Below are 25,596 nucleotides of genomic sequence, written 5' to 3' on the forward strand. Positions count from 1 at the left end.
TACTCGGTAGGTACTGGGTAGGTCTATGAGAGTCGGCTTTGAATATTGGCTTGCCGAAGATAGGGGAAAGGGAGATGATTGATGATATTATTGATGTTTTTCCTATTTTCAGCAATTCATGCATCTTTTGTTTTATTTTTCTCTTCTCCTCTATTGTCCTTTTTCTTTTCCTTTCCCTTTTATTTCCTTTCATTTCCTTTCATTTTCCTTTCATTTCCGTCTTTTTCTTCCTTTCTTCGCCAGTAAATTCCTAACCTGATTCTAACCAACACCTCTTACTCATCACTACCACCCTTTCTCTCTCTGGGGTGCAGCTGAATGCGGGGTTTTCCGGATAACCAAATAAATAAAGGGTACGGCCTAGCTCCCTAGGTATCGGATCGTATCGTATCTAGGTACAAGATTACTACCTAGGTTACGGTATGTCGACATAAGTTGGAGAATTGGTCCGAATCGTCAAAGCGGAATCTCTACTCTGCACACTCTCTCCACTTTCTCTTTGCCAAGCTTTGAAGGGTCAATCGATAACATTCTTATTTTCTGGCTAATTCACATGCTAAATTGTGGAAGCTTACGACAAGTGAGGGTATCTTCTAATACGTCCATAATCCCGCCGCAAGACAGCATAATTGATTGATTGACTGATTGTATTGAGAAATGGGTGGTGAGACCTGCGTGAATACTGAAGTTTGGATGAATTTGGCATTTAGCCTGATAGAAGGAGAGGTTTATTGTGGCAGTCGGGTCTATCACGTCGCAGCAGCGAATAGAATATTCAATTCACATGAAATTACAGGTATGATCTCTCCTTTTCGAAATTATTGACAATCAGAGAAAAGTAGAAAAAAAAGTTAGCCTCGAGGGCAATAAACTTTAAAGAGAAACATTATCTTCATCAATGTACTCTGTACGTACGCCTCCTTCATGCAGAAGATGATTTACTTTCTTCAGGCACTCAAGGATATAGATACATATATTGTCAAAGAATGATATCCGAGGTACCCTCGTACCGTCGGATCATTGCTATTAGAGGAAGATCATCGTCGACTCGACCCCAATTAATATCGAGACACGATACGACCAATTCTCCTTGGCGAAGTAGGTATCTCGAGGGTATTTGAAACAAAAAATGATGATATATGAAGAGTAAAAAAGTTGGACATCACAACAAGAGCTGCTGTGTGATATGATCATACATATATCAATATCTGGTAGGGTATTTATGATGATATCGACCTCATGAAGGGGTTAAGCGAAGACCATCAGATGTTACTCGAATACCCCCCTTCCCCCCCAAATTGAGCGTATGGGCGGTAACGGTTAAAAAGATCCGACCGCCGGCCTAAAATGCTGTGTCACGATGCTGCACGCCATCTCGGATCGAATGGTTAATCAGCAAGCCCTCCAGTATAAGATGGAAGCTGGAGAAGAAGCCCACGTGTGATTAATATATCAATGTATAGGTAGCGAGGAGGTAGCTGGGTTGTAGCTGAAATTGATTGACGAGGAGTGGTGTACAGCATAAACGCAATGTCGAGCTTGTCAACTCGGTGCTTGCATACGAACAAATGGAGATAAGGGAGTTGGCAGCAAGCATCTTGCTAGGAGTACTTTAATGTATGTACATTGGAGATAGTTTCAGACTCAGCAAGCCCTTGCTTGAAAAAGGTCTACTACCTAGGCACATACCGTGTATCTTCTTGTTTACATCAATATAGGTCTTACCTTGGAAATTAAGACTTTAGATACCAAGGTAAAAGATGTGAAAGGTTCATTTGATGTTTTGACCAAGGTCAATGGTGCTTTCGAAAACTTTAATCCAATAATCTGGGAGGCGTTGATAGAGTAACAAGTCACCACTTATTACACCTTAGCACGTAAAGCCGTCATGGAATCTTGGAGCTTCTTTGTGAAAATTGCCATGTCTTGAAAGTTTCATAGGAAACTTCTTTTCGGTGGGGTATAGCGTTTAGAGGAAAAAGATGGTTGGTTGATTGGATGAATTGAATGGTTGGATCATCCATCCATCGTGAAAAGCAGTTGAATAGTCATAGCAACAAGGCGAATGAACCGAATCTGTAACCTACAGAGGACCTAGTATATACCTAATACGTAGCTAGTCGCGGTATTCCCAACCTCGAGCCAACCTCCGACCCATCAGCTCCAACGTGGTAGTCTCGTAGTGTCTTCTCCAGCGATTCCATCCTCTTCATTTGATAAAACCGTTGTTGCTGACTTGACTCTCCACAATATAAAACACTTCACGTGAGAAGCTGGAAAGCAACAGAAGAAGAAGAATACTCGAGTAATTCGCTGCGTGATCGGTCATTCATCAATCAATCACAAAGCAAGAGCAGAAGCAGAAGCAGAAGCAGAAGCAAAGGAAGAAGACGTCCTTCAATCATCTTTTCCCGTGCTTGCGGATTCAAAATATCACACACATCATTCATTCATCGTCAGAAAACGTTATATCTGAATTTCTAACATTCACTATTACTCATCTTATTAATACATCTGCGTCTACGTCTACATCAACCACTTCACAATTTAGGATTTGTCTACTCGGTATATCTCCATGATATACACACTCCGTACACATTATATCATACCATACATATATATATATATATATCATCTCATGAGATATAACAAACTCAAGGACAAGCCTTGTACTTAACTTCCCTTCCGACCCCACCTTTTTCCAGTACCACTCTCAAATTTCGATTTTCTAATTTTCTATCACAAAAGCAAATCCCAAAAGCAAATCGAGTTCTCTAACTCACGAATCCTTCGAGTTTACATATCTTTGGATACTTGCAAAAGCTCAACACATTCAATCCATTTCCTGACATTACATCTCGAAATTCCTTTTCTGCCCCAGGAAGATATATCCTATTAATGTACAGTTGTACTTCTTACTCGAAACGAGATCATTTGTTACACATAACAGCTTGAGGTTGCCGACTGACACTGCTACTGTACTAAAGTCCTTTCTACTCGTAACCGCCAAACCAACACACATTCTGGCTTTCTAAAGCTAAACAGAAGCTCGTGAACTTACAAGAGTCTTCACAATTATGCTGAAGACGGATACTTCAAATAATCATGGTTTGTCTTTATTTCTTAGTATTGGTGATATGATTCTGTTCGAAATTCCTTGTTCGAGGTTTCCCTTTGATCGGCGCATGAATTCCGCCTAACAACAAACCGTCGTCATTGTTTTGCCAGTCGTACCTTACCTACTTCTCCCTTTCCCTTCCGCATTGGAATGACCAGAAAACTAATGGGTTATTTTTCAGCCTTCGAGAACAAAACAGCTAGGGAACCCGATCGCGACCGCAGCGTACCCCTTCGCCCTGCAGACTTGTCAATCCCGAAAAATAGAAGTACTGGGAACCTCCTCGCACATGCTTCGGCAGGACCGGACAGAGCTAGAATACGATTCTCCTTTGATGACGGGCTGGCGGCGGCAGAGTTTGATACAATGTCGAGGTTAGTTTCTGGTGCCTGGTGCAGGAGGAACATGTCATGAGGTCATGGGGCGAATCTGCGCCTGATTCTGCAAATGATATTGGGAAAATCGGTGACTGACGGAGAAATTTCTACAGTACTAGATCGCCCATCGTAACGGAACATGAGCATGGGCTCGGTGCTTCAGGTCTAAGACGAATTCGACAACAAGTTCCGAGAGTACCAGTTTTGCCTGCCTCCGAAAGCTCTTCCCGAGCTGCGTCGATGAGTGCTCGGTCGAGTTCAATGACCCTCCCCTTTTCTGGTCGAGCAGCTTCTGTAGCTATGCCGTCTGGTCCATCCTCTCCAATTCTACCATTTACCGAAGATCTTACCCGTTTCCCATCTGAATCATTACATTCCTTTTCTTTCGCCCACCAATCGGATGAGTTTATCCACAACCGTCAAAATGTCTTGAAGAGGTCCGTCGAGTTCATGTCACAGAAGCTGGGCTGGGGAACAACAAGTGCTGGTATTGCTAGTGCTCAAGCAAGAGTAAACGGAGACGCGGAGATGCAAGGCATGCTCGAGCTCTTGGCAAAAGCCAAATTGGTTGGAGCGAACAACATTGGAGCTGGAGAAGAGCAGGCTATGGGGGGACCTCTTACCGGACCGGCAACGACTCTGGATTCTCGGAATATTTTCGATGCTAGCTTTGCCGTGCGTTCCGAAAGTCCAGAGCCAATGGAAAGTTCTCCGCCTTCACCTACCAGCGCCAAAAAGGTGACAAGTTCATTACATACTTTACGCGAAGATGATCTACAGTCCATCGAACCCAAAAAGGGCTTAGCAACAGCCCTACCAGCGGATTCTGAACCCTCCTCTAGGACTCCAACAAACGAGAGTCGGACGACAGCGCAAACATCCCCACCAGTCACGAGGCGCCAAAGTCTAAAGAGAACTTATACTGATCTGGAACCTTTGAGCTTACAGAACAAGCTAATGGACGCTATGTCACAACCTTACATAGCTACTGATTCTCTCCACGAATCTATGTTCTCCCCTCCATTGACACAGACCACCAGCGCTTCAACATTCGGACATTCTTTAGGATCAGCAAATCACAGTCATTCGAGTAGATGGGCACCTGCTGCACAAGCTATCTTTACCACGGAAAGTACTTCACCATACACTATTTTGGCGGCCAACGACCTGGCCTGTCTCGTATTTGGTGTTACAAAAGCAGAGGTTCGCAAAATGGGTATCCTCGAAGTTGTACAAAAAGAAAGAAGACCATGGTTGGAGGAGAAATTAAGTGCACACAGCCTGGGAACTGAGTAAGTAAACCTTTTTTTGTCTTGATATTATAAAGCTTTTGATATTTTGCTTTGTGGGCGTCAGACCTTACCCCGCATTTTATTTCCCCACGAAATATTAACAATGTCTTCACAGGGTTGGAAAACAGACTACTCTGTTATCACAGAATCAAAGCCAGCAATCAAGCTCAACATCAACCAGTAAGTTGTTTTTCTCAAAATCAGACGATTTCAAGATCCCTATCCCATTGCTTGTATACTGACCAGGGCTCGCAGCATCGATGCTGCTTGGACGGCCTGGTGGTATCACGGCTAGCCTCTTGAGTAAACCTAACTCGCGTCAAGTACAGAAACCTCCTCGTCGAGCACAAACCGACGATGGTGCAGGATCCAGTCTTGTTTCGAGGACACGAGCAGCGAAGGGTGGCTCAAATCATCAAAGTAATAAATCTAGGGGCGTTCTTTTATGTGGCGACGTGGTACCCATTGAAAAAAGGAACGGCGCAACAGGTTCGGCAAGCTTGTGGGTCAAGGAGAAGAGAGGTGGCCTTATTTGGGTTTTGGAAGAGATTCATGAAGACGTAGCCCTCGTCAGCCTTGACGATGATGCTGCCATAACAAAAATATCTGGATCTATCGATGCGATATGGGGAGCCGACATTGATTGGACAGGTATGGATATTGGGAAACTTTTACCCAGACTTCCACGCCAAGGAATCGATGGCAGGAGCGGAGAGATTGATTATGCCGAAGTCAGTAAACGGAGATATTTTACCGCCCGTACCTCTGGACGTGTCCATATTCCGGCAGTCGTCGACAGAGTTCCTAGTAGCACGGATCTCCGCGTTTCCAGCTTTCCTCATATTGCTGGTATTATGATTCTATCTGCGCAAACATTAAAAATCACAAGCTCCAATTCCGTTTTCTCTGCTGCATTATTTGGGCAGGATAAGCCCGATGGTCGATTGATTACTGATTTAATACCGGACTTCGATCGGATGCTGAAGATTTTAGTCGAAGAAGATGGTGTGGATATGGTTGATGGAATTGTCATTCCTGAACACAGCTTTAGACGGGCTCAAGCTTTTCTTGCACTCCGGGATGGAAAAGCCGATGCATCAACATATTTCTTGAGGCCAGATGGATTGTCAGCCAAACATAGGGACGGTTCAGAGCTCAAGATTGACGCTCAACTTAGGGTTGTAAAATCGGATCCTAAGACTCCCGCCTACGATGAAAACGTCATCGAAGAAATAAGCGATGAGGAAGACGGACCCACGCCCCACGAGCCTGTAATAAAATCCGAACTTGTCTACGCTTTATGGATTACATACTCAAGGAATATCCACGCCGCAAAACTTGCTAATGGTATGGAAACTCCCATGTTGACAGGACTCGAAACACCACTACACCAACCTTCTCCAGGTCAGACTGGACCTCCAGCTCCCATCAAAATGGATTCTTCGGATTCCGATGAGCCTAAGAACGAAACATCGCATGCATCGATGCTCACAGCACAGCTCAAGGCCGCAGCAAAGAAGACAGCGGCTAAGTTTACAGGTCGCGATCGGTCTTTTTCGAAAGAGAAGCCAGCTGCTCCAGTGGAGGTCAAAACTGTTGTCAAGAAGAGCATTGATGATTTCACGATATTGGAAGAAATGGGCCAAGGAGCTTACGGTCAGGTGAAACTTGCTCGATTCAAGAAGAGTGGTAACAATAAGGTTATCCTCAAATATGTCACCAAAAAGCGAATTCTTGTCGATACCTGGACTCGCGATCGTCGACTGGGTACTGTGCCCCTTGAAATCCATGTTCTCGATTATTTGCGTCGGGACGGGCTTCAGCACCCCAATATCGTGGAGATGTCTGATTTCTTTGAGGATTCCGTCAATTACTACATCGAAATGGTACCTCACGGATATCCAGGAATGGATTTGTTTGATTACATTGAGCTCAAAGTTAACATGGAGGAAAAGGAATGTCGCAGCATCTTCGCACAGGTTGCACGTGCCATTCATCATCTTCACACCAAGGCTCTTGTCGTTCATCGCGATATCAAGGACGAAAACATAGTCATCAATGGTGAAGGAAGTATCAAGCTCATTGATTTTGGAAGTGCCGCTTATATCAAGAGCGGTCCTTTTGACGTCTTCGTAGGAACCATTGGTAAGTTTACTCCGTTGAAACATTTGAGATTATATCTAACGTCATCACAGATTATGCTGCGCCGGAAGTTCTCTCTGGTAAACCATATCAAGGAAAACCTCAAGATGTTTGGGCTCTTGGCATTCTTCTGTACACAATCGTGTATAAAGAAAATCCATTCTACAGTATTGACGAAATCATGGATCGTGATCTTAGGGTACCTTATGTTATGAGTGAAGAGAGTATCGATCTCATCCGAGGTATGCTAAATCGGGATGTGGATTCGAGATTGACTATCGAGCAAGTGATGGACCACCCTTGGTGTATAGAGGCAGAGGACGACGAATAAGCCTTAGGTTTTATATCGAGCGGTAGTATCAAGTAAATCTATGCGCCAAGAAAATTAACAAACAACAACAAAACTAAATATGGAGGATATGAAGAAATCATTTTGGTTATATCGAAACAAGCAGATAAAGAAGTACACGAAAGAGAAGAAATACTTAGATTTCATGATGTCATGAAAAGAGATACCCCCTTTATGGAAAGGAAGACACAGTTCAGAGTTTGATTTATTAGCGAGAATCTGAATCTATATCAAATGGGGAATTGCGTGGGGGTGTCATTGCCGGATTGTTTTTTGTTGCGCGCTTTATATGATGGGGATTTCAAAGGGTGTTGCAGATGGATGGATGAATGGATGGGATGAAGAGATATGGAAATGAGCGAATTGGAGGAAATAGCGAACGGTGTTGGAGGTGAAAGAGAGGCGGATAGGGGGTGATGAACACACATGGTTGGAACTTAAGATGTGGCTGTATTGTATATGAATGATGATGATGATGCCAATCTATCTATTGGACTCGAAAGAGAATTGAGAAATATAATGAGAAATATTGATTGTGATTGACTTGATTAAGTATATAGCCTAGTGGCATGTCTATTTGATGCGGAGTAGTGGCTCGAAATGTCAGGGGGTTAAATAGAAATCTCGAAAATCATTCAAAGAGGAAGCTCTCGCCTCTATTTTTTTTTCTTTCTCGCTTTCAATTATTATCTTTCGTGTTTGAATGGAGAGCGTGTTGATTTTCATCTTCCTTTTCTTACTTTTTCATCTTTTTTCATCTTGCTTTTTTACAACCTTGTTTGATTGATTTTTTGCTTTTTTGCTGCTACATATATATATATATATATATTACTTTTCAATTTTGTTTGAAAGAAGTTCTTCCGTTTATGAGATGGGGGTGGAATGATTAAATGGCTATATTGGATTTGGATATGTTTGCAGAGGAGAGGGGGGAGGGGAGATGAGGGGTATAGTGGGTGCGTTTTATTAGTTCCGGTTGTTTTGTTTGTCTTTTGAGGCGAGGGGATGTTGTGTTTTAGAGTCTGCGAGGAAATTCTTTCATTTTGTTGAAGGGTTTTCGGAAGGCTTTTACATGGTACAGCGGTGGTGTATTTTCTATCTCGGGTTTTGATTGTTTCATGTTAGTTATATAGTTGTGTAACTTGAATATTATATTAATATCAAATAGTATCCCTTCTGATATCAAGAAAGAAACAAGAGTTCTAGGGGAGGGGTGGGGGCAGAACGCTCCTTTCCTTATATGAATAAAAGGGGGAGAGAATTCGAATCAAAGAAAGAAAGATAAGGAGTCATTCGGGTCTTGTGATTAGAAGCCAGGCTCTAAAGAATGTATATGATCGTACGCTGTCTCTCAATATAGAGCTAAGAGAGGGAGATAGATACGAATTCTTATACTCCTATATTCTTGAACTTTGGAATTATAGAATAGAATATAAGCTAGGCTTTTTATTTCTGATCTGAAAGCCTGCTTTGTAGTTACAGGAAATCTCTCTTTTTAATGATTTAGATGGTTTGAGTTGATGAATTGAATGATGTTGTAGTATGAGAGGATGGGTATGATTTTTTGGGTTTCTGTTTTCTTGGAGATTGGAGATTGGAGATTGGAGATTGGGGATGCAGATTGAGAGCTTGTTTGAAAGCCCTGGAGAGTATAGGATATTCTGAGATAGATTACTCTGAAGGTATTTAAAGTGAATTGATAATTGAAGGCTAGGGTTTATAATGGAGCGCTAGAATGTTTACCTGAAAGCTAGAATCTGTCTATATATATTCTAGATATAATAGGCTAGAATCTAAGTGATATAAAGGTATATCCATTTTGAGGATATATGAGTAATATTTTTGATACTTAGTAGCTTGTGAGTAATTTATCGTTGGATTTGTTTGTTTGAGAATTTTGTATTTGAGAATTTTGTGTTTATATAGAGTGTCCGAGTGATTTATGAGTGATTCGGTGAAATGTTGGAGATGAGAGAGGAGTATACGCTAGCTAGCTACTCGAGTCGGCTTCTTTTTCGTTCTTTGTTTAAAATTGAATTTGTTGTTTTTTGGGGATGGAGGGAGGGGTTTGAATGATGTGGATCACTTGAAGAGTATTGTAAGTATACGGAGGCTTGTGTTGTAATGGCTATCGCAGTATCAAGATACTCGTACTACAACTGATCAAATTATGTAGTTGCGACACTGACCAGAGGCATTCGGATTTATTATACGGATAATACGACATACCAGTAAACACATGAATTCTTAATCCTCCCTACATTCTTAAAACTTTGAGATTGTAGATTGTGTGTTGTGCACGTGAAGATTTAAAACGGGATGGAATATCAACTCATTTGACAATTCTGAGGTGGAGAGTTCCATGGAGTAGGATTTCTGGGATCATTCAGGAAGGCTAAATTGATGGTTAAACTTCAACTTGTGAATACGTGTCGTGTCGCAAGCAGAGAATACCCCGCCTCCAGCAGGACAACAAGGCTGCGAAACCATTTTGCTTTCCGAACTCTACATCAAAAAGATCGATCAGTAGGTGGTTTGAACTCTTTGGGTTTTGCGAAGTTTGTTGCACCTGTACTAGGTTTTTTGATCCAGGCGGTGCTCATGTATTACATTTTCTAAGTCTAAGCACCATACATCCCAAAATACTACTTCCCTCACGATGAATTGTACAATTAGCTCGTACGTACCTTTGGATGACTGCGAAGAGAGCGATATGAGCGAAGAGGAAATCCATGAAGCTGTTTTGGCGGCCGGAAAGAAAGCTAAGAATATCAGTCTTTGTGAGAAGTGCAATCAAATCGTGGGTTGGTTCTTTCTGGAGAAAGAAGTGTTCAGAAGAATAATCGGAAGAACGAGAGGCGTGTCTGAACTTATTTACACTTCCAGAATCGACGAACTTGAGCCTCTTTGCAAGCTCTGCAATTTTTTCCAATCCATCTGGGCTGAAGGGAAGGAAGACGAAAATGGAGAAACTTTTTCCCTTGCAAGGTCAACTGCAGGATGGTTGTTTGGCTTCGAGTACGCCAAAGGCAATACGTTTGAGCCCGTCTACGACAATACAATTATCTTTTACCTCGTAGCTAGTGAATATGCCAATGACCCTACGAGCGATCGTACTAATACAATCTTCGGCTTTTCTAACGCAAACGCTTATAAAGATGGAGTAGCCATGCGTAATCTATCATTACAAACCGATTTGTCTCCCGTCCGCGAATGGATTCGGCTGTGCAATGACAATCATGCCGATTCTAACTTTAATTGCCTACCAAAAGATGGCATTTCACTTCGAGGCTTCACGTTAATCGACTGTAAAGATGGGAGGAATATCCTAGTGCCAGGTACCACCTGCATGGAATACATCACACTGAGCTACGTCTGGGGATCTGAAGTATCAGAAGGGCCAGATCGCTTTGGAAAATTGCCCTCTACTCTTCCAAATCTTATGACGGATGTCATCAAGGTTGTCATAGCCTTGGGCTACAGGTACTTGTGGATTGATCGATACTGTGTTCCTCAAGATGATTCTTCCGATATTAAATCCCTTCTCATCAAGAACATGGATAAGATCTATTCACAATCTAATCTTACAATAATCGCTACTACTGCCAAATGCCCAAGTGAAGGCCTCCCTGGCGTCACCAAGCCTAGAATACCCGTGCAAAAATTTCTGCAAATGAATTCCGTTCACCTGGCGCAGTGGGTCAGTAACATTAAGCATGAGATCAAAAATTCCGTGTGGAATACGCGCGGATGGACCTTTCAAGAGGCTTTATTATCAAGACGGAGGCTCGTGTTCACTGAGACTCAGTGCTATTTTCAATGCGATGCAGGAGGTATTCGGTGCGGCAAAGGAGGTGGTCGGATGGAAAGTATCGACTATGACCTCACAATGGAAAGAGATATCCATAAGCGACTTCGCATCCCAATGATATTTCGTCCACGGCCAAATCATCACACCGACAGGGAAATATCACATTTCAGCAGAATGGTAAGCGAGTATGCCGTGAGACAACTCTCGACAGACTCCGACGTTCTGCCTGCCTTTCTGGGTATATTGGGTATGTTTAAGTCTGAGTGCTCAATTTTTCATGGACACATATATGGAGTGCCAATTTTCGAGTCCAGTAACAAATTACTCCCTGTTGACACTACTGCTACGCTAATAGTGGCTATTACATGGGGCTTTGCTTTGGATACTCGTGCTCTTGAGGATTTCACCACGATAATCTTGCCATCAAGGAGACGGTCCTTACCAAGCTGGACATGGTGCGATTGGACATATGCCTCGCCGTCGGTTCATTCGATCGAATGAAAAGGAGAAATTCTAGGTCAAGGGTACATGGGGAAAGATACAGATATATTGCATGACCAAAAACTTAGCCTCGAGCTCGAGAACGGCACCATAATCCCGTGGTCTCACGAAGCGGATGTCGCTGATCTTGCGCAAACGATTATGCTGATGGAAAACGTGCGCTATGTTCATGTTTTTGGACCGCTCACGCATCTTCCAATTCCTATCCGCTCAAATCCCGAGTGGGGCCGGGAAGTGTGTGGTCCATATGTAACAGATGAGGCGGTAATGTATTGGCTTTCGAGGTTGGCAAGAGATCGTGGGATGAACATTACGGATAATGAGGAGTATGTCTTTAAGGCATGGGTATATGCTTCGGGAATAGAAAGTTATTCTAGACGTGAAAACCCTGGGAGAATTGTTTACATGATGCTGCTGGACGAAACCTCAGATTCGAACACTTTTGAGCGTATTGATGTACGTGAATTTGAGGTGCAATTGGAATGGGAAGAAGAAGAATGGCGAGAGAAGAATCTGGAGGATCTTGGGAAAATGCTTGGATGGGAATGGAAGGCTTTCAAACTTGCATAGTTCTATCGATATTTTAGAGCCTGCGAGGAAATTATCATGCTGAGGTTTCGACAGAAAGTTTGGGTACGATGTAAGAGAGAAGTCATCTTCACAATAAAATTATCCATCAAATCGTAGTGATTGCGTGGTGAGATCGTGTAATAATATTAAAGTATATACAAGTATAAGCATGGCTATATAACACATGAAAACAGTTAAGACTTTTGGTCAGGAATAAACAACTAACACCTACGTTTAGTCCACACTACAGCTGACATGCTTTTATTCTATGTCATTGCATACATACAAATTTCGCAGACCTTCTGCACAACTACTTTCGTTACAAAATCAAAGTATATCCTATCGGATCTCGGAGTATTGGATAGGAAACTATGTTATTTTATCTTTTGATATAGTATAAATCCTCATTCCTGAGAAAGAGAAAGTAGAGAATTGACATAGTGTCCTCTATCTTCTCTCTTCATTTCTCTGCTCGGTTTGCAAATTCAGATACTTGAATGATAAATTCTGATTTTCCCGCTTCTATTTGTAGTACATGGATTATCTATGTTTCTTCTATCGTAGCGTTCCAACTTCTCAGCTCCCCCAGTTTCCACCAGACTATTCAATAGTCCACCCAAGCTTCATCCAAACTCTAATCAACGATTAGAAACTCCAGAACATTTCGTTCATCTGAACTCAATCTTTTCTAATCACCGAAAATTCATCTCAAATATCGAAATAGATCTATGAACTAATAAGATCGCCTGCCTACTTACTTTTTATCAAAATCTCAAACTTGAACTGCAGCTCGGAAAATCGAGAACACTACTTATTCGAAATTCGCGAATCAAGAATATCTCATCTCGCTTGAATTTCAATCTAAACTTCTATTTCTATTCCTATTTGCATCTCAAGTCTCAAGTACTAAGTACTAAATAAGTAGACGAGTAGATACTCACAAAATGTAACAATAGTTCTATCAATTTACCACACATCAACCCGTTATGTTTTCAAATCCAACCAATCTAGTTGTTCTAGAATATTAAGCAGAATTCGAATAGCAAGAGTGAGAACTTCCCCTTGATCTTGCTTCAATACCTATGTAAGGGTTGAGTTTCTCCTTTCCTTAAGAAACTTTGTGTGCTGAGTAGAGTATACTTTTTCTTATTTATTGCGAGACATTTCTTGTAACTATATTTACATCCATTTTCGAAACTCACATCCTACCATGTTTTCACTTCTACATTTCCCTTTTCTCCGTAATTCCTATCTTTTCAATTTCTTCTCCATCCTGGTACGAAATTTAATTCATATCCATCCACTAGCGCGGAACCAATATATTCGCTTAGCGGACTTAGAAGTCAAGATAGAAAGGAGTATTAGATAAGATAGGTGGGTATGCGATGAATTTCATTTCGGATATGGTATTTTTGTTGGGTTTGTATCGAGACTCTAGGTATGTATGGTATGTATGGATATGAAGTCGTTTTTATTTTTCGGTGTTTTAGGTTGGAGTTTGAGAGGGCGTGGTAGTTGGGAAGATGTGCGAGAAGAGATGAGAAGGGTCTAGGGGTTGGGATTTGGATTGGGATCAGATATGAGAATGGAGAAAGCCTTGTAATAACTTGTTCTGATAGACTAATAAAGAAAATTGAATATTGAGAACATTTATTGTATTATGGATGAGAGATTAATCTCAATATAAGACAAACGAAGAACTAGGCAAAATCGAGGATATCTCCTCTAGAACCAAAATATAACTCACACACCCACAAATCCTCAACCAGGAAAGTTACGCTCTACACCTATCAACCACCCTCTCCACCTCCACCAAACCTCTTCAAATACTCCCCCCTCATCCCCCCATAATCCCCCGCCACACACGGCCCCACCGAATCCGTCCACCACCCTTTCTTCCTATGACTCCCCAACCCCACCTCCCTCGTCAACATATCCGTATACGCCACCAGATCCAGATGAAAATAATTCCCCCGTCCACCATGCGCCGGATATCTCAGTTTCGAAAAGGTATTCTGGTATGCGATTTCGCGTCTCGCTTCTTGCAAGCGAGGAAGAGAGAGATGAGAGGAGAAATAGGCGGTGGTCCAGATGGCTTGGGCTTCGGCGAGTCGAAAGGCGTTGGAGAGGTGGATGTGGGAGAGGAAGACGAGAGAGGGATTTTCTAGATCGTTGAGAGGAGCGAGGAGATTATAGAGACGCGTGGGAGTGGTTGGAACTGCACGGTTCGTTTCATGTTGGTCTGGGTGTGTGTTGGGCCTGGCGGATTCCGAAGTTTCGGGAACGATGTGAGGATTTCCCGCGTCGCGTGCTCGGTCAGAGAATCCCAGATGCGAGATTCTTCTTCCGAATCATCGATTACTGGATGGGGTAATCCAAATTCGCGAGTTTGTGCAGGAGTCAAAAAGGGATATCCTCGCTTCCATCCCGAGCCACATAACAACATATCTGTATGAATCACCGTACCATTTTCTAGCACAATTGCATGATAATCCAGCTTTGCAATATCCCCCGATAAACCCTCACATTCCTTGCCACCGTATTCCAGAAATCATCATGGTGGATAAGTCCAAGGGGGCCATTACACCAAAAAATTTCACTTTTAAATTTCAAGCCCTCGAACCCGGGTAGTGCATCTTCTCTCTCGAAATCCGCAAGCTTCGCAGCTTCTTCATTCGCACCTCTCCATATCCTCGACACGATGGAATTGAAAATCGACGAGCGATGAATGAATTTCGACAGCCAAGTCTGCTCCGCGAAACACGAGGGACTCAATGCGGAAAAGGCTCGCGTGGCAGACATTTCCGCACCGTTGCGATACTGGCCTCGTCCCTTGGCGCCGGCGAATATAGCGGGTCCTTCTCCCGATTGGCGGATGAGCCAGGATACTTTTTTGCCGGCTTTAACACATTCGTATACCATATCTGCCGCAGATTTACCTCCCCCAAGAATGGTTACTGCCGTGTAGGGGGAATCTGGTGCGAGGGCTGATGTGGATATTTCTCCAAAGTGTTTTTGGTGGACGATGGGGGATTGAAAGTCCATTTGATTAGGGAATGTCGGGATGTAAGGAAGAGAATTCTGACCAGTGGCTATAGCTAGGTTTTTGGTCTTGATCATTCTCTTGTGCTCATTCCCATTTCCATTCTCGTGGACGTCACTCCAAACAGACCAAATCCCATCAATCTTCTCAATACCTCCTACTTTGAATCTAAAGATCACTCGATCCCTCAAACTCTTCTCATTATAAACATGTACATCTACATATTCCTCTAGATACTTGGTCACATATTTCGCCTCAAACGTATCGTGATACGTTTTTGCATTTGGAGGAAGAACAATAGGGATATCCGAGAAACCCGTCATGCGAAGACCGGATTCGGATCGAAATCCTGGGTATTGACGTGCTGTGAATGCAGATTAGGGGTTACTGATAGTAAAATGGTGTGAGAGCAGGGTGGTTCAAGGGGGAATCAAGAAAAGAGAGAAGATACCGGAACTCCAGACCCCTCCAATAACATCTTCTTGTTCAAGGAGAGCGAGACGATGAGTAGGATAAATGGAGAGGTAGAAGCGAGCTAAAACAATGCCGGATGGACCTAATTAGGGTGCGATATACCAGTTAATTAATAGCCAAACGCCTTGGAGAAGAGAAGGTAAGGTGCATGAATTCAAAAGATTAACAAGATGACGAAATAGGGTTGAAATTTTGTAAATGTTTGAGGTGAAGGGAAGGCCATACCCGCTCCAACAATCACGAGATGATATTCCACCTCATCCTGCATTTTCAAATTCTCATCGACCGTCGTCCTTATATCTCTGACTTCCTTGTATGCTAGTATAAAATCTCGATATAGATAATTCGAATTCAGAAGAACAAGTCATAACGAGAGCTTTGGAAGTCTGGTCAATATTTAAAGTGAAGTCTATACCCACACTTTACGGCACAGCACATCAGCACTGGGTAATCGTGACATTTTGACTGGTGGTTTAAAGGAGATTTTGGTTGTTCGCTGTTTGTTATATGTTGGTATCCATAGTAAGCCAAATGTTGGTAATGTGAAAACCTTCTTTAGTTATCTATTTCTAAATTCCCGTTTCTTACCAATACCAATAATCATGGTACTATAACCCAAACGCCTCCCATCAATCTTTGATAGTTGATTTTATATTCTGAAATCATCCGACAACTCCAATATCATACACTCGTCTTCGTATCTACAATTCCTTCTTTGACGACTCAGCCAACTTCTTCTTCTCCTTAGCAGCCTTTTCTCTTCTCGCAATGACGCCTTCAGCTCCAATTCCACCAAATACTAATCCTACACCCATCCACTGCTTACTGCCTAGTGTATGACCAAACCAAACTACTGATAAGATCATGGTAAGCATCTTGCGAGTAACAGTTATGGTTACTAGAAGAAGAGATGAGAACGTTGAGAGTGTGTAAACTGTTTTGAATGTTAGTTTGATTTCAAGATAAAGTGGCTCTTGATGAAACGGAGAGAATAAAAGGGAAAACATACAGATAAAAACTTGTCCCACGGCACCACAAGCTGCAAATCCAAGTACATCTCTCCAAACGCTTGGATGTCTCTGCATAAAAGCCAACGCTCCAGCCAATTCTCCTGCTCCACTTGCAAGATCCATACCGAGATACTCTCCCAATCCCGTATGAACAAGATATGGTGACAATAACAAATATGATGTTGTGAGTAAAGTGCTTATGATATTATTTGCACACATCATTTGTGGACCTTTATAAGGTTGGAAGCTTGTGAAGATCCAATCTTGTGTTGTGTTTGTGAGACCATCGAATAGAAGATTTACTCCTAGGAGCAAAAGTCCCCATGCAGTATTGCGATCTGGATTAAGTGCCGCTTTGCTAGGTTTTCCATGAGATTTAGCACCTGCATGGAGAGTAAAGATACCGACACCACAAGTTACGGCTAAGACGACGACATATTTAGAAATTGGGTAGCGTTTTCCAAAGAGAGTTATGTGAAGAAACATGACTGGTAGTAATTTGCATGATTTGGCAAGAATGAAAGTGATATAATCGATGTGATCGAGAGATGCATAGCCAAAGGGGGAGGCGAGTGAGGAGGTAATGGCCACAACGAGAAGGGGAAAGATAATCCGTTGACTTGGGAAGATGGGTAGCGTTTTGCTATTGGCGGGAGTATCGAATCGTAGGTAAATGTAGCCTACTGTGGCAGCGAAAAGTGATTGTACCGTGTTGAGAAAGACTGGGAATTTGAACTTTTCAGGTGCTTTTTCTGATCCGTATGCAGTAGTAGTGAGTCGTTCTTGAAGGAGTGCCCAAGTAAGACTACACATTTATACAATTAGCACTCTTGTTTTCTCCAATTGAGACTATTGACAATCATCGCTGGTGCTGTCACTCACAAGCTGCCATAAATTCCAGCAACTGCAAATATCAATTGCAATGCGCCAGCTTCCTTTTGTGTCTTCCTTTTCAACAGCGCATCACTTTTAAGTGCACCATTCTGGATCGGCGCATTCCCATTCAGTTCCTTATTCGATTTCTTAGCACTTAAGCTTCTCGCCCCGGTCGCATCTGCTTTACTCGTGTACTCGGAAGATGGATTGCGACGCAAAGGTTCCGCTTGTTTTGTTCTCGCCATCTTTTGGCAATTCGTTATTCCAAATGCTACAGGAAAATCAGAGGGCAGTTGCAAAATGAAATGAAAGTAAGGGATAGGACCCTGAGGAATAGTCAAGGCAAAGGGGTATCAAGAAGAGTTACGAAGCGAAGAGAAAAGAAAAGAAAGGAGTGTAAAAGAAAGCAAAGTAGAAAACGTGCAACGGATAAATCAATAAAGATGTGTATATTTCCAATTGCCAAATGTCCTCAACTATTTTCCCTAGGAAGGTCCGAGGTAGTAGCAACAAGCCACATCTCACATCTAGATCTACCTACTATACACAAGCCACACCAAGCCCTTTTTATGCTTACCTATCTGCATTACGGGACTAAAAAAAGGCGGTCAGATCTCCTCACATTCAAACATGGAATAGTTGCAATCCGCAATTGTTCTAGGTAGGTTGGTAGGTAAGTTATGAAAGGGTCCCTACGGATTAGCTGGCATTTTGTTGTTCCGTGGGTCTCTTCCATTCATATTTTCTCTCTGGTGGTTTTCCGTTATTTTGCTTTACATTTGCATTTCTCTTCTTTCTATGGTACGAGAGTAAGTGTTGAAACTTGACAAACAAGACACCCAATCTTCAAGAACTAAAACTCTCGAAACGTCATATTTCCACTATATCCAGAAGTGTAAATTGACAATCATATACTCACGGAAACCCCACTATTCTACTTCACCTCACGAACCCTTCGATTCTCCCACCAATCCACCCCGCACAATTATCCTCTCAGAGCCTCCTTTTCCCTCAAACCCAAGCCCAATTCAACTCAAGATGTCTAATGCAAAGTCCCCCGAAATCCTCGCCGCCTATGACGATGTCCGCTCCGACAAATCCCCCACGAATTGGCTCTTGATATCCTATGCCAAAGCCATAGGGGATGCTCTGACCCTCACTGCAACTGGAGAGGGCGGGATCTCTGAACTACGTGAGAAATTGGATCCTACCCAAGCCCAATATGCGTATTTACGGGTTGAATATGCCAATGATAGCGAATCTTCCAGGGTGAAATTCGCTTTTATTACGTGGATTGGGGAACAAACAAAAGTTATGAGGAAAGCGAGAGTTAGCATTGAGAGTGGTGCTGTCAAGGCTGTCTTGAATCACCATAGTGTGTCGATAGATGCGAGAAGTATGGAGGATGTGGATGAGGCGGAGATCGTCAAGTTGTGTAGGAAGGCTGGAGGTGCAGATTATAATGGTGGCAGAGGATGATATTTTACGGAGAAAAAGGGGGTTGATTGGAAGCGGTAATATCAGAGTATACGGTGAATGGGATAGAATGGGAAAGATACCCCAGAGCAAACATTGGAATATACTAGTACAGATTCTGGTCGTAAATCATAGAAAATACAGAGCACACGATGATTTGCATTTGATCATTTAACTGAATTCACTTCGACGATGTTGCATCTATTACATGTATTTTAAATAAATTCATTGTTCGGAATACTCGTATTGTTCTCAAGCTACTCATTAGTCTATCTACTACATTCTCAGAACATGCCTGGATGTGTCGATGGGCCTATTTCGTAGTATGAGACCAAAGGTCGAGAAGACGTAAGGCTATTTGTGTTGCGGACGTATTGGTGTTCGAAGGAGCGATGTGGAAGACGATTGGGAAACTTGTGTCGAGTGCATATGATTTAACGGGTAATGTGCATATCATGATTCGTAACTTAAGAGAATTATCAGGTCGTAGCCGGCATGAATGACGAAATTAGGTCGATTCTCGTTCGTTCGATTGGGGACTTCGGAAAGCTGAGAGTCGAGATAGGAGGTCGGTATCTCTGGTTGTCGAATGTTGAGGCGAATCATTTGTATCAATAGGGGAATGACATTTGCAGAAGGGCAACTCGAGTGTGCACCATGCAAATGAGCATAATTTCGTAAAATTCCGTGCCGCAAGAAGTGGAAATGAAAATTGTAAAGGAACTGCTTTTGTTGGGGAAAGGAATATCGGTCCAAGGAAAAATTACTGACGAATCCCAAGGTAGAATCATCGCATCAATATCAGCCTTGCGGCAAGTCAAATCTGGATAGACCTGAGACAAAGCTTGCCTGCCTGAAAAAGAAATTCGATGTGCTCAAATAGAGCTAGTAATTTATTCTTGAGCATTGCCTTGACTGCGGCGTTGCTTCTCGGCCTCGAGGTTCTCATAGAGAAGATAGAGAGCTGAGTCGTTAGCCTTAGCAGTACCCATAATGGTGAACATGCGCTCTCCAGTCTCATCGTGAGGAGACTAATGCATATGTCAGTACAGATATCTTTGTGGTGGAGCTTTGAACTCTCTCAGGATTAAGAAAGCTTACCTTAGCGATGGAGATACGAGCTCCAGAGGTCTTTCTAATATCACTGATCTTGGAACCAGCCCGACCAATGATACATCCAACCATGTCAGCTGGAATGCTGATGTTTTGTGTTTGGAGTTCCTCTCCGTTCTCATCGTGAGTAGGGGGTCCACGTTGAGCGGCATCCGATTCAGAACGGCGGTTGTATGATCGTGGAGCACTCTCACTGAAGTCGGCACCATTTCCAGTGCGCATGACACGTGAGCTACCATACTCACGACCAGTTCCTCCAACATTACCTTGGCCCATACCACCTGAATTACCGGTTTGAGTGCGAACCATGGGGTTATATAAAACAGTACCAGTTCCTCTAGCCCAGTCATCGACCAAGCACTTGCAGATTTCCCAGATGGCCTTTTGAATGCCTTCAGGGTTACCCTGGACCTCCACGATACGTTCGGTGGATTGTGGGAGCATTTCTTTTTGTGCGACCATGCGAACACCAGAAACGTCCTGGATGTGCTTGATTTTGAGTCCTTGTCGGCCGATGATCGTACCCATTTGATTGTGAGAGATCAACAACTTAATTGCTAGATAGTAGAATTAGACCAAGTGTTTATATGATGACATAGACTGTAACTTACGGTGAGTACCGTTGTTAGAAACAACTCCACCCATTCCCATTTGTGGTGCGCCCTCCAACAAAGCTTTCGCAACAATAGAGTAAGCTCTGGAAATAGAATCGCATCCACCTGAGATGGTTAAGACACGATCATGAACACCTTGAACGACCTTGCTGACACCGGCTTTCACACCAGTCTCATCACGAAGGTCGGCTACATTCTTGCCACCTTTGCCGATAATGACACCAGCTTCCTTTGAAGAAACAATAGCTCTCAAGGTGAGTTGAGATTCTGCATATTCTTCATCGGTCTTTGGGAGTGGTTCGCCATCGGGGCCAAGACGAGTCTCATCATTGACCTGTAAGCGATCCATGGAATCGTTGAGCTCATCACCATTAGGAGCATTGTCGCGATTATCTTGAGAAGACATTTTGTATTTGTTTGAGATTCAGCTTCTGGGAGATGGAAAGTTGAGTGAGGTAACGTTAGATAGATCTGATTGATGGAAGGTTAGTACTTGAGAGATGTGATTGTAAATTAAAGAGCTGATAATCCGCAGACTATGACATATCTCACTATCCGCATGCGATAGTAAATGCGCCAGTGGAATGCAATGTAAAGCTAAACATTGCGACTTGAGCAAAAGAAGGAGAATAAATATAGAAGCATACCTTGATTGTAGATATCAAGAAAGAGACTGGTTGTGGGAGGGAGTTGTGTGTGAAGAGTTCGAGGTGTGTTATCGCGAAGATAAAGGAGGATGAAGGGTTGTCCGAGTGACCTCGAAGAGGGGAAAAGAAGATGGATTTAGATAGATAGTGGGGGGGGGGGGGTGACTAAAGGGTTGAGAGTTGAGTTGAGGAGTGGGAAGGGACGAAGAGGAGGGAGAGGGAAAAGAGGAAAGGGGAGGAGAAAGTGTGATTGATAATTCTCTTTGAAAGAAATCGATGAATCTTTTTGTTTGTGGAGGGGAGAGGAGAGAGGGAATGGCTGGTGAACCTGGAAAGTGCTTTTGCTTTTTTTTACTGGGAATGATTTTGACGCTAATTATTGGAAGGGCGGGGTTCAAAGTTTGATTGAGACACACCGACTGTGGTTTTAGAAAGGGTGGGGCAGCTTAGGTAGGTACTAAGGTAGGAGGGTAGCTCGGTAGGTAGATCGTCAATACCACGTCCTTGGTTTACTATTTATCTGCATCAAGTACACATTTCACCATTTCACCAATTTTCTTGTATATAAATAACAATGACAGGAAGGCTGACAGTATTCTTTGGATATCATTGGGATATGGTGTATCTACTTGTTGTGCCTCAAAATAATCAATAGCAGATCATCCCTCAAGGATTTTCAGGGGATCGAACCAAGGCAAAATGTCAAGAGATTGAGCTCAAGCTCCTAAAAGTGTCAGATGCTTTATATACTTCCGTTTACATGAAAGGAGAACTAAAGGAAAACCCCATAGGAGAAGAATCACGGATGAAGAAAGGACTTTTATAGTCACCTGTTCTTGACTCCTCTCTCTTTATGGCAAAACCAATATCAAAGACAGTATAAGTGAACAGGTTGAGAAACTTGATAGTCATATACTTCTTAATTTCGTTCACAATATGAAATAATTTGATATTGTCTGCCTCCTATGACCATTCCCATATTGTCAACGCTGACCCATATTCCGACGATGACACTCATTAGTCTTAGGCTTTACAGATCCAATTTTGAGGGATTATCGGGGTCAATTACGAAATTTGACGAGTAGCCAGGTTCAACTAGTGTTACTCAAAATACCTAGACGAATTAGAGGCTTCCTACATTCGCGTATACCTGCATTGCCAGCTTGCAGTAGTGTTCTGCTATCCGACGTTCGAAAAATGTCAGGCTCCCAGCTGATGTTAGGAGATCGCCCCATTCGTCCTTTTTCTATCATATTTAATAGAGGGCTTGTAACAAGTGATCAAGTCGATGTCGCGTCGTGATTCGTGTATTAATGGATTCGCGTTTACTGATGAATCCAATAATGAAGTGTGTTGTTGGACAGACAAAAGAGATAATATTGTCATACTATTCAATCGTATCTTCATCGGTTTGTTTCTCTTTTATTCGTTTCAAGGTTCCTAGCTTGAAGGCTTCTTCAGCGTTTGGCATTGGAGATTTTGGTATTGGGAGCTGGAAGTCGCCATCATCATCCCCAAAAAGAAACGCTGCCTTTTCTCGACCAGCACCGGATGTAGGTCTCTTTCCGGTTCTTAAAAATGGAGAAGAACTCTTGGGAGGTGAAGATTTTATCGTGGGGCTAGATGCTTGATCTGGTTCTAGCATCCAGGAGAACGATGACTGAGCAATCGAAGATCTAGTGGGAATTGGTGCTCTGGGTCGATCAGTTGTTGCAGATCTCATAGAATGTCTTTCTATGTCGGGTTCGATAATTGTAGACGGCTCGCTTGAGGAGAGATCAATTGCTTCCCTTGGAGTTTGACTAATGTCAGTCGTTGATATGGATGGCTCGTCTAGGTTATTTGTCTCTTTTGTCAGAGCATTGCCTGGGTCGGAAGTCATGATGGGAGTCTCTGGTGAAGTTTTCTGTCCATGATCTGAGATTGGTGGTAATAAAGCTTTCGGTATATCTGCTTCTGGTGTAGCAGGCTCATTCCTACCATCGATAATTGGTGAAAGAATTGGAAGTGGCATAGTAGAGTCCTCCAAGTAAACTTTCACGAAATCAACTTTCGCAATAGCCATGTCCATTGCCTCGATGCACTTCTCCCGGTTACTTTCTTTTGACACAGAAACAGATCTCAGATCTTTCATTGCGTGATCTAGCATGACAGCCAATTGCCTGTTTCTTTCGTTCATTGTTGCCATGATAGCTGTCGAGGCAGGCATCACACGCCCATCGTCAAGAGACCACCGTGAAGCAGCACTAGTTCTCCTAGGAGAATTGCTACTTCTTGGAGTTTGTAGTCCTTGCATATTCTTCTTCACTTCTTCCATTGCATCGCGTACAGCTTGATTGATGCCAAGACGCTCTCCTCTATTGTAAACACCTTTTGCAGCACCTTGAATTAACGCTTCAACACCTCCTTGTTGTTGCAAGAACCGAGCAGGGCTAGTCAATGAAGATCTGTTCCGCATGAGTAGCTGTCTAGGGCTGAGACTTTCTTCAATAGGAGCATCAGGTGGTGGCGACGATTTATCTCGATGCGGGAACTTCCCACTATATTTGTGAATAATCTGGGATCCCCCACTAGCATTGAAATTATCACGTAAGAAGATTGCATCATCGACGAAAGTTTGAGGATTTGGAGGACACTCGTATTTCAGTAGAAGCATTAGGGCCAGCGAGTAGTTCGATTCCATCACTAATTTATAAGTTAGTCGTCAAACCAGACTGTGGAAGGTGAATTGCATACGTTGCCAATGGATTCGAAGTAACATTGCTACACATATAAGATCCACAAGATCTAGTTCTGGATCCTCAGCGAAAAGCGTATCCCATACTGATAGTAGATCAACGAAAGGAAATTCGCGCCCGAAAAGCAACCTAATCCAACGTCTGTATAATCCGTTAATAGATGGAAAGTAGCCAAAGTTAAGAATTTTTGTCCTTACATCAAGAATATTTGTGGTAGTATCTCAATATCTGTAAGATGTTTGGAAAGTCGCGGATCTATACGAGCCAGGTATACTTCATGAATTCGCTTACTCCTTTCAACAATAGGAGATGCTCCATTTTGAGGTGTTCCGCCAACAATTTGAGGTGTTTTTTGACCGGGATCACCTAATTCATAAAATGACTTTGCTGATCTCATAACTAAAGACAAGAGAGTGAAGGCATCATGCTCGATGAATTTACGATTTAAACACTGCTTCATGATCAAATCTGACGAATCTGACGAATCTGTTCCTGATCCACTCGTGTCACTATTGATGTCTCCAGGGTCAATAGAATCTTGCTCCACTACCCATAGAATTGGAGCCAGTATCTCATGCATGCCCTGACGATAACCTACATCTTGGTTGATTTTGCAAAAGATGAATAACACATCCAGCATGAATCTTTGAATGTCGGCGCGACGGAAGTATGGTTCTTCTGGCATGCATCTCTCGATATCCTGAAATATTTCGGCACGAATTTCTTCATCTTTCCGAAGGGTATTCCATGGTGACTTAAAGTCTCTCAGTATATTTGAACAAAATACTCAAAATACATAAAACCCAAATTAAAAGAACTCACGTGTTTATCATCATCCAAAGGATCTAATGAGGATCCTAGATCATTTGGATGTTCGATAAATCTCAAGAAGTGTTCTCTTAAAGAGGTATAAGCACTTCGTGAATCCTCAAGTCCTCGTGCCCAACCCGTGATCTCTGTGTTTTGAAACAATAAAAATGTCTGTAGAAATGTTACTCAAGAGTACACCAAGATGAAACTTAGAACTTGCCTTCCAACAGACAGATCTCAAACCTCCGTTACAAGGATTGTTTTCTCCATCGATCCTCACGGATTTCTTGAGTTCGGTCAAGTTAGATGCGGACTTTATCGTCACCTGCCATCTCTTTCTTTTCTCACTCTTCTATTAGAACAATAACGAGCAGAGAGAGGAAGAAGCTTTTGAATTTTCTAAAAATTCTTACCTAGAATCTTCCAAAGACCTCATTATCACGAGCAGATGTAATGTCCGAAAAAGGGAGGTTTATGACATGACGACACTCCTATCTCTCGGACTATTTAAATCACTGGAGTGGAGTGGGGGGAACAAGGCTGAGCTTTACTTCATGGTTTTAAACCAAGTTTTGTTTAGCGTCAATTTGAAGCAACACCAACCAATCAAATATAATCGTTACCATCAGCCTTGT

The 25,596-nt window shown here is 42.6% G+C and overlaps 7 protein-coding genes across 7 annotated transcripts; 3 read left to right on the forward strand and 4 right to left on the reverse strand.

The window, feature by feature from the left end:
- Positions 1–3,077: 3,077 nt before the first annotated feature.
- Positions 3,078–7,260, forward strand: EAE97_008651 (uncharacterized protein; the record flags this gene model as incomplete). The annotated part of the gene is made up of 6 exons (XM_038879166.1): positions 3,078–3,108; positions 3,300–3,492; positions 3,609–4,787; positions 4,903–4,967; positions 5,043–6,932; positions 6,983–7,260. 6 exons carry the CDS (start codon positions 3,078–3,080, stop codon positions 7,258–7,260), a joined length of 3,636 nt encoding a protein of 1,211 aa, XP_038730248.1.
- Positions 7,261–9,937: 2,677 nt separating this feature from the next.
- On the forward strand, positions 9,938–12,160 carry EAE97_008652 (uncharacterized protein; the record flags this gene model as incomplete). The annotated part of the gene is made up of 2 exons (XM_038879167.1): positions 9,938–11,568; positions 11,659–12,160. The coding sequence occupies 2 exons, from the start codon at positions 9,938–9,940 to the stop codon at positions 12,158–12,160; spliced, it is 2,133 nt and encodes a 710-aa protein (XP_038730249.1).
- Positions 12,161–14,042: 1,882 nt separating this feature from the next.
- On the reverse strand, positions 14,043–16,122 carry EAE97_008653 (uncharacterized protein). Its single transcript, XM_038879168.1, has 3 exons — positions 15,903–16,122; positions 15,655–15,759; positions 14,043–15,567 (listed from the first exon to the last, which is right to left on the reverse strand). Exons 1-3 carry the CDS (start codon positions 15,943–15,945, stop codon positions 14,633–14,635), a joined length of 1,083 nt encoding a protein of 360 aa, XP_038730250.1. The 5' UTR covers positions 15,946–16,122; the 3' UTR covers positions 14,043–14,632.
- A 256-nt stretch (positions 16,123–16,378) lies between these two features.
- EAE97_008654 (uncharacterized protein) lies at positions 16,379–17,808 on the reverse strand (the record flags this gene model as incomplete). Its single annotated transcript, XM_038879169.1, has 3 exons — positions 16,379–16,611; positions 16,687–17,492; positions 17,570–17,808. 3 exons carry the CDS (start codon positions 17,806–17,808, stop codon positions 16,379–16,381), a joined length of 1,278 nt encoding a protein of 425 aa, XP_038730251.1.
- Positions 17,809–18,601: 793 nt separating this feature from the next.
- EAE97_008655 (uncharacterized protein) lies at positions 18,602–19,042 on the forward strand (the record flags this gene model as incomplete). The annotated part of the gene is made up of 1 exon (XM_038879170.1): positions 18,602–19,042. One exon carries the CDS (start codon positions 18,602–18,604, stop codon positions 19,040–19,042), a length of 441 nt encoding a protein of 146 aa, XP_038730252.1.
- An 890-nt stretch (positions 19,043–19,932) lies between these two features.
- On the reverse strand, positions 19,933–21,172 carry EAE97_008656 (uncharacterized protein; the record flags this gene model as incomplete). Its single annotated transcript, XM_038879171.1, has 3 exons — positions 19,933–20,070; positions 20,141–20,709; positions 20,764–21,172. 3 exons carry the CDS (start codon positions 21,170–21,172, stop codon positions 19,933–19,935), a joined length of 1,116 nt encoding a protein of 371 aa, XP_038730253.1.
- Positions 21,173–22,800: 1,628 nt separating this feature from the next.
- EAE97_008657 (uncharacterized protein) lies at positions 22,801–25,397 on the reverse strand (the record flags this gene model as incomplete). The annotated part of the gene is made up of 6 exons (XM_038879172.1): positions 22,801–24,098; positions 24,150–24,292; positions 24,349–24,905; positions 24,974–25,132; positions 25,182–25,299; positions 25,375–25,397. The coding sequence occupies 6 exons, from the start codon at positions 25,395–25,397 to the stop codon at positions 22,801–22,803; spliced, it is 2,298 nt and encodes a 765-aa protein (XP_038730254.1).
- Positions 25,398–25,596: the final 199 nt, after the last annotated feature.

The sequence above is a fragment of the Botrytis byssoidea genome, assembly GCF_014898295.1.
Source record: "Botrytis byssoidea strain MUCL 94 chromosome Unknown BBYS_018, whole genome shotgun sequence".
Taxonomy (NCBI): Eukaryota; Fungi; Ascomycota; class Leotiomycetes; order Helotiales; family Sclerotiniaceae; genus Botrytis; species Botrytis byssoidea.

Excerpts from the sequence above, each read along its gene's own strand:
- EAE97_008653 (XM_038879168.1), bottom strand. The coding sequence starts at position 15,945 with ATGCAGGATGAGGTGGAATATCATCTCGTGATTGTTGGAGCGG. Across the intron at positions 15,760-15,902 it reads TCTCGTGATTGTTGGAGCGG|GTCCATCCGGCATTGTTTTA; the intron begins GTATGGCCTTCC and ends CACCCTAATTAG. Across the intron at positions 15,568-15,654 it reads TGGAGGGGTCTGGAGTTCCG|CACGTCAATACCCAGGATTT; the intron begins GTATCTTCTCTC and ends CTGCATTCACAG.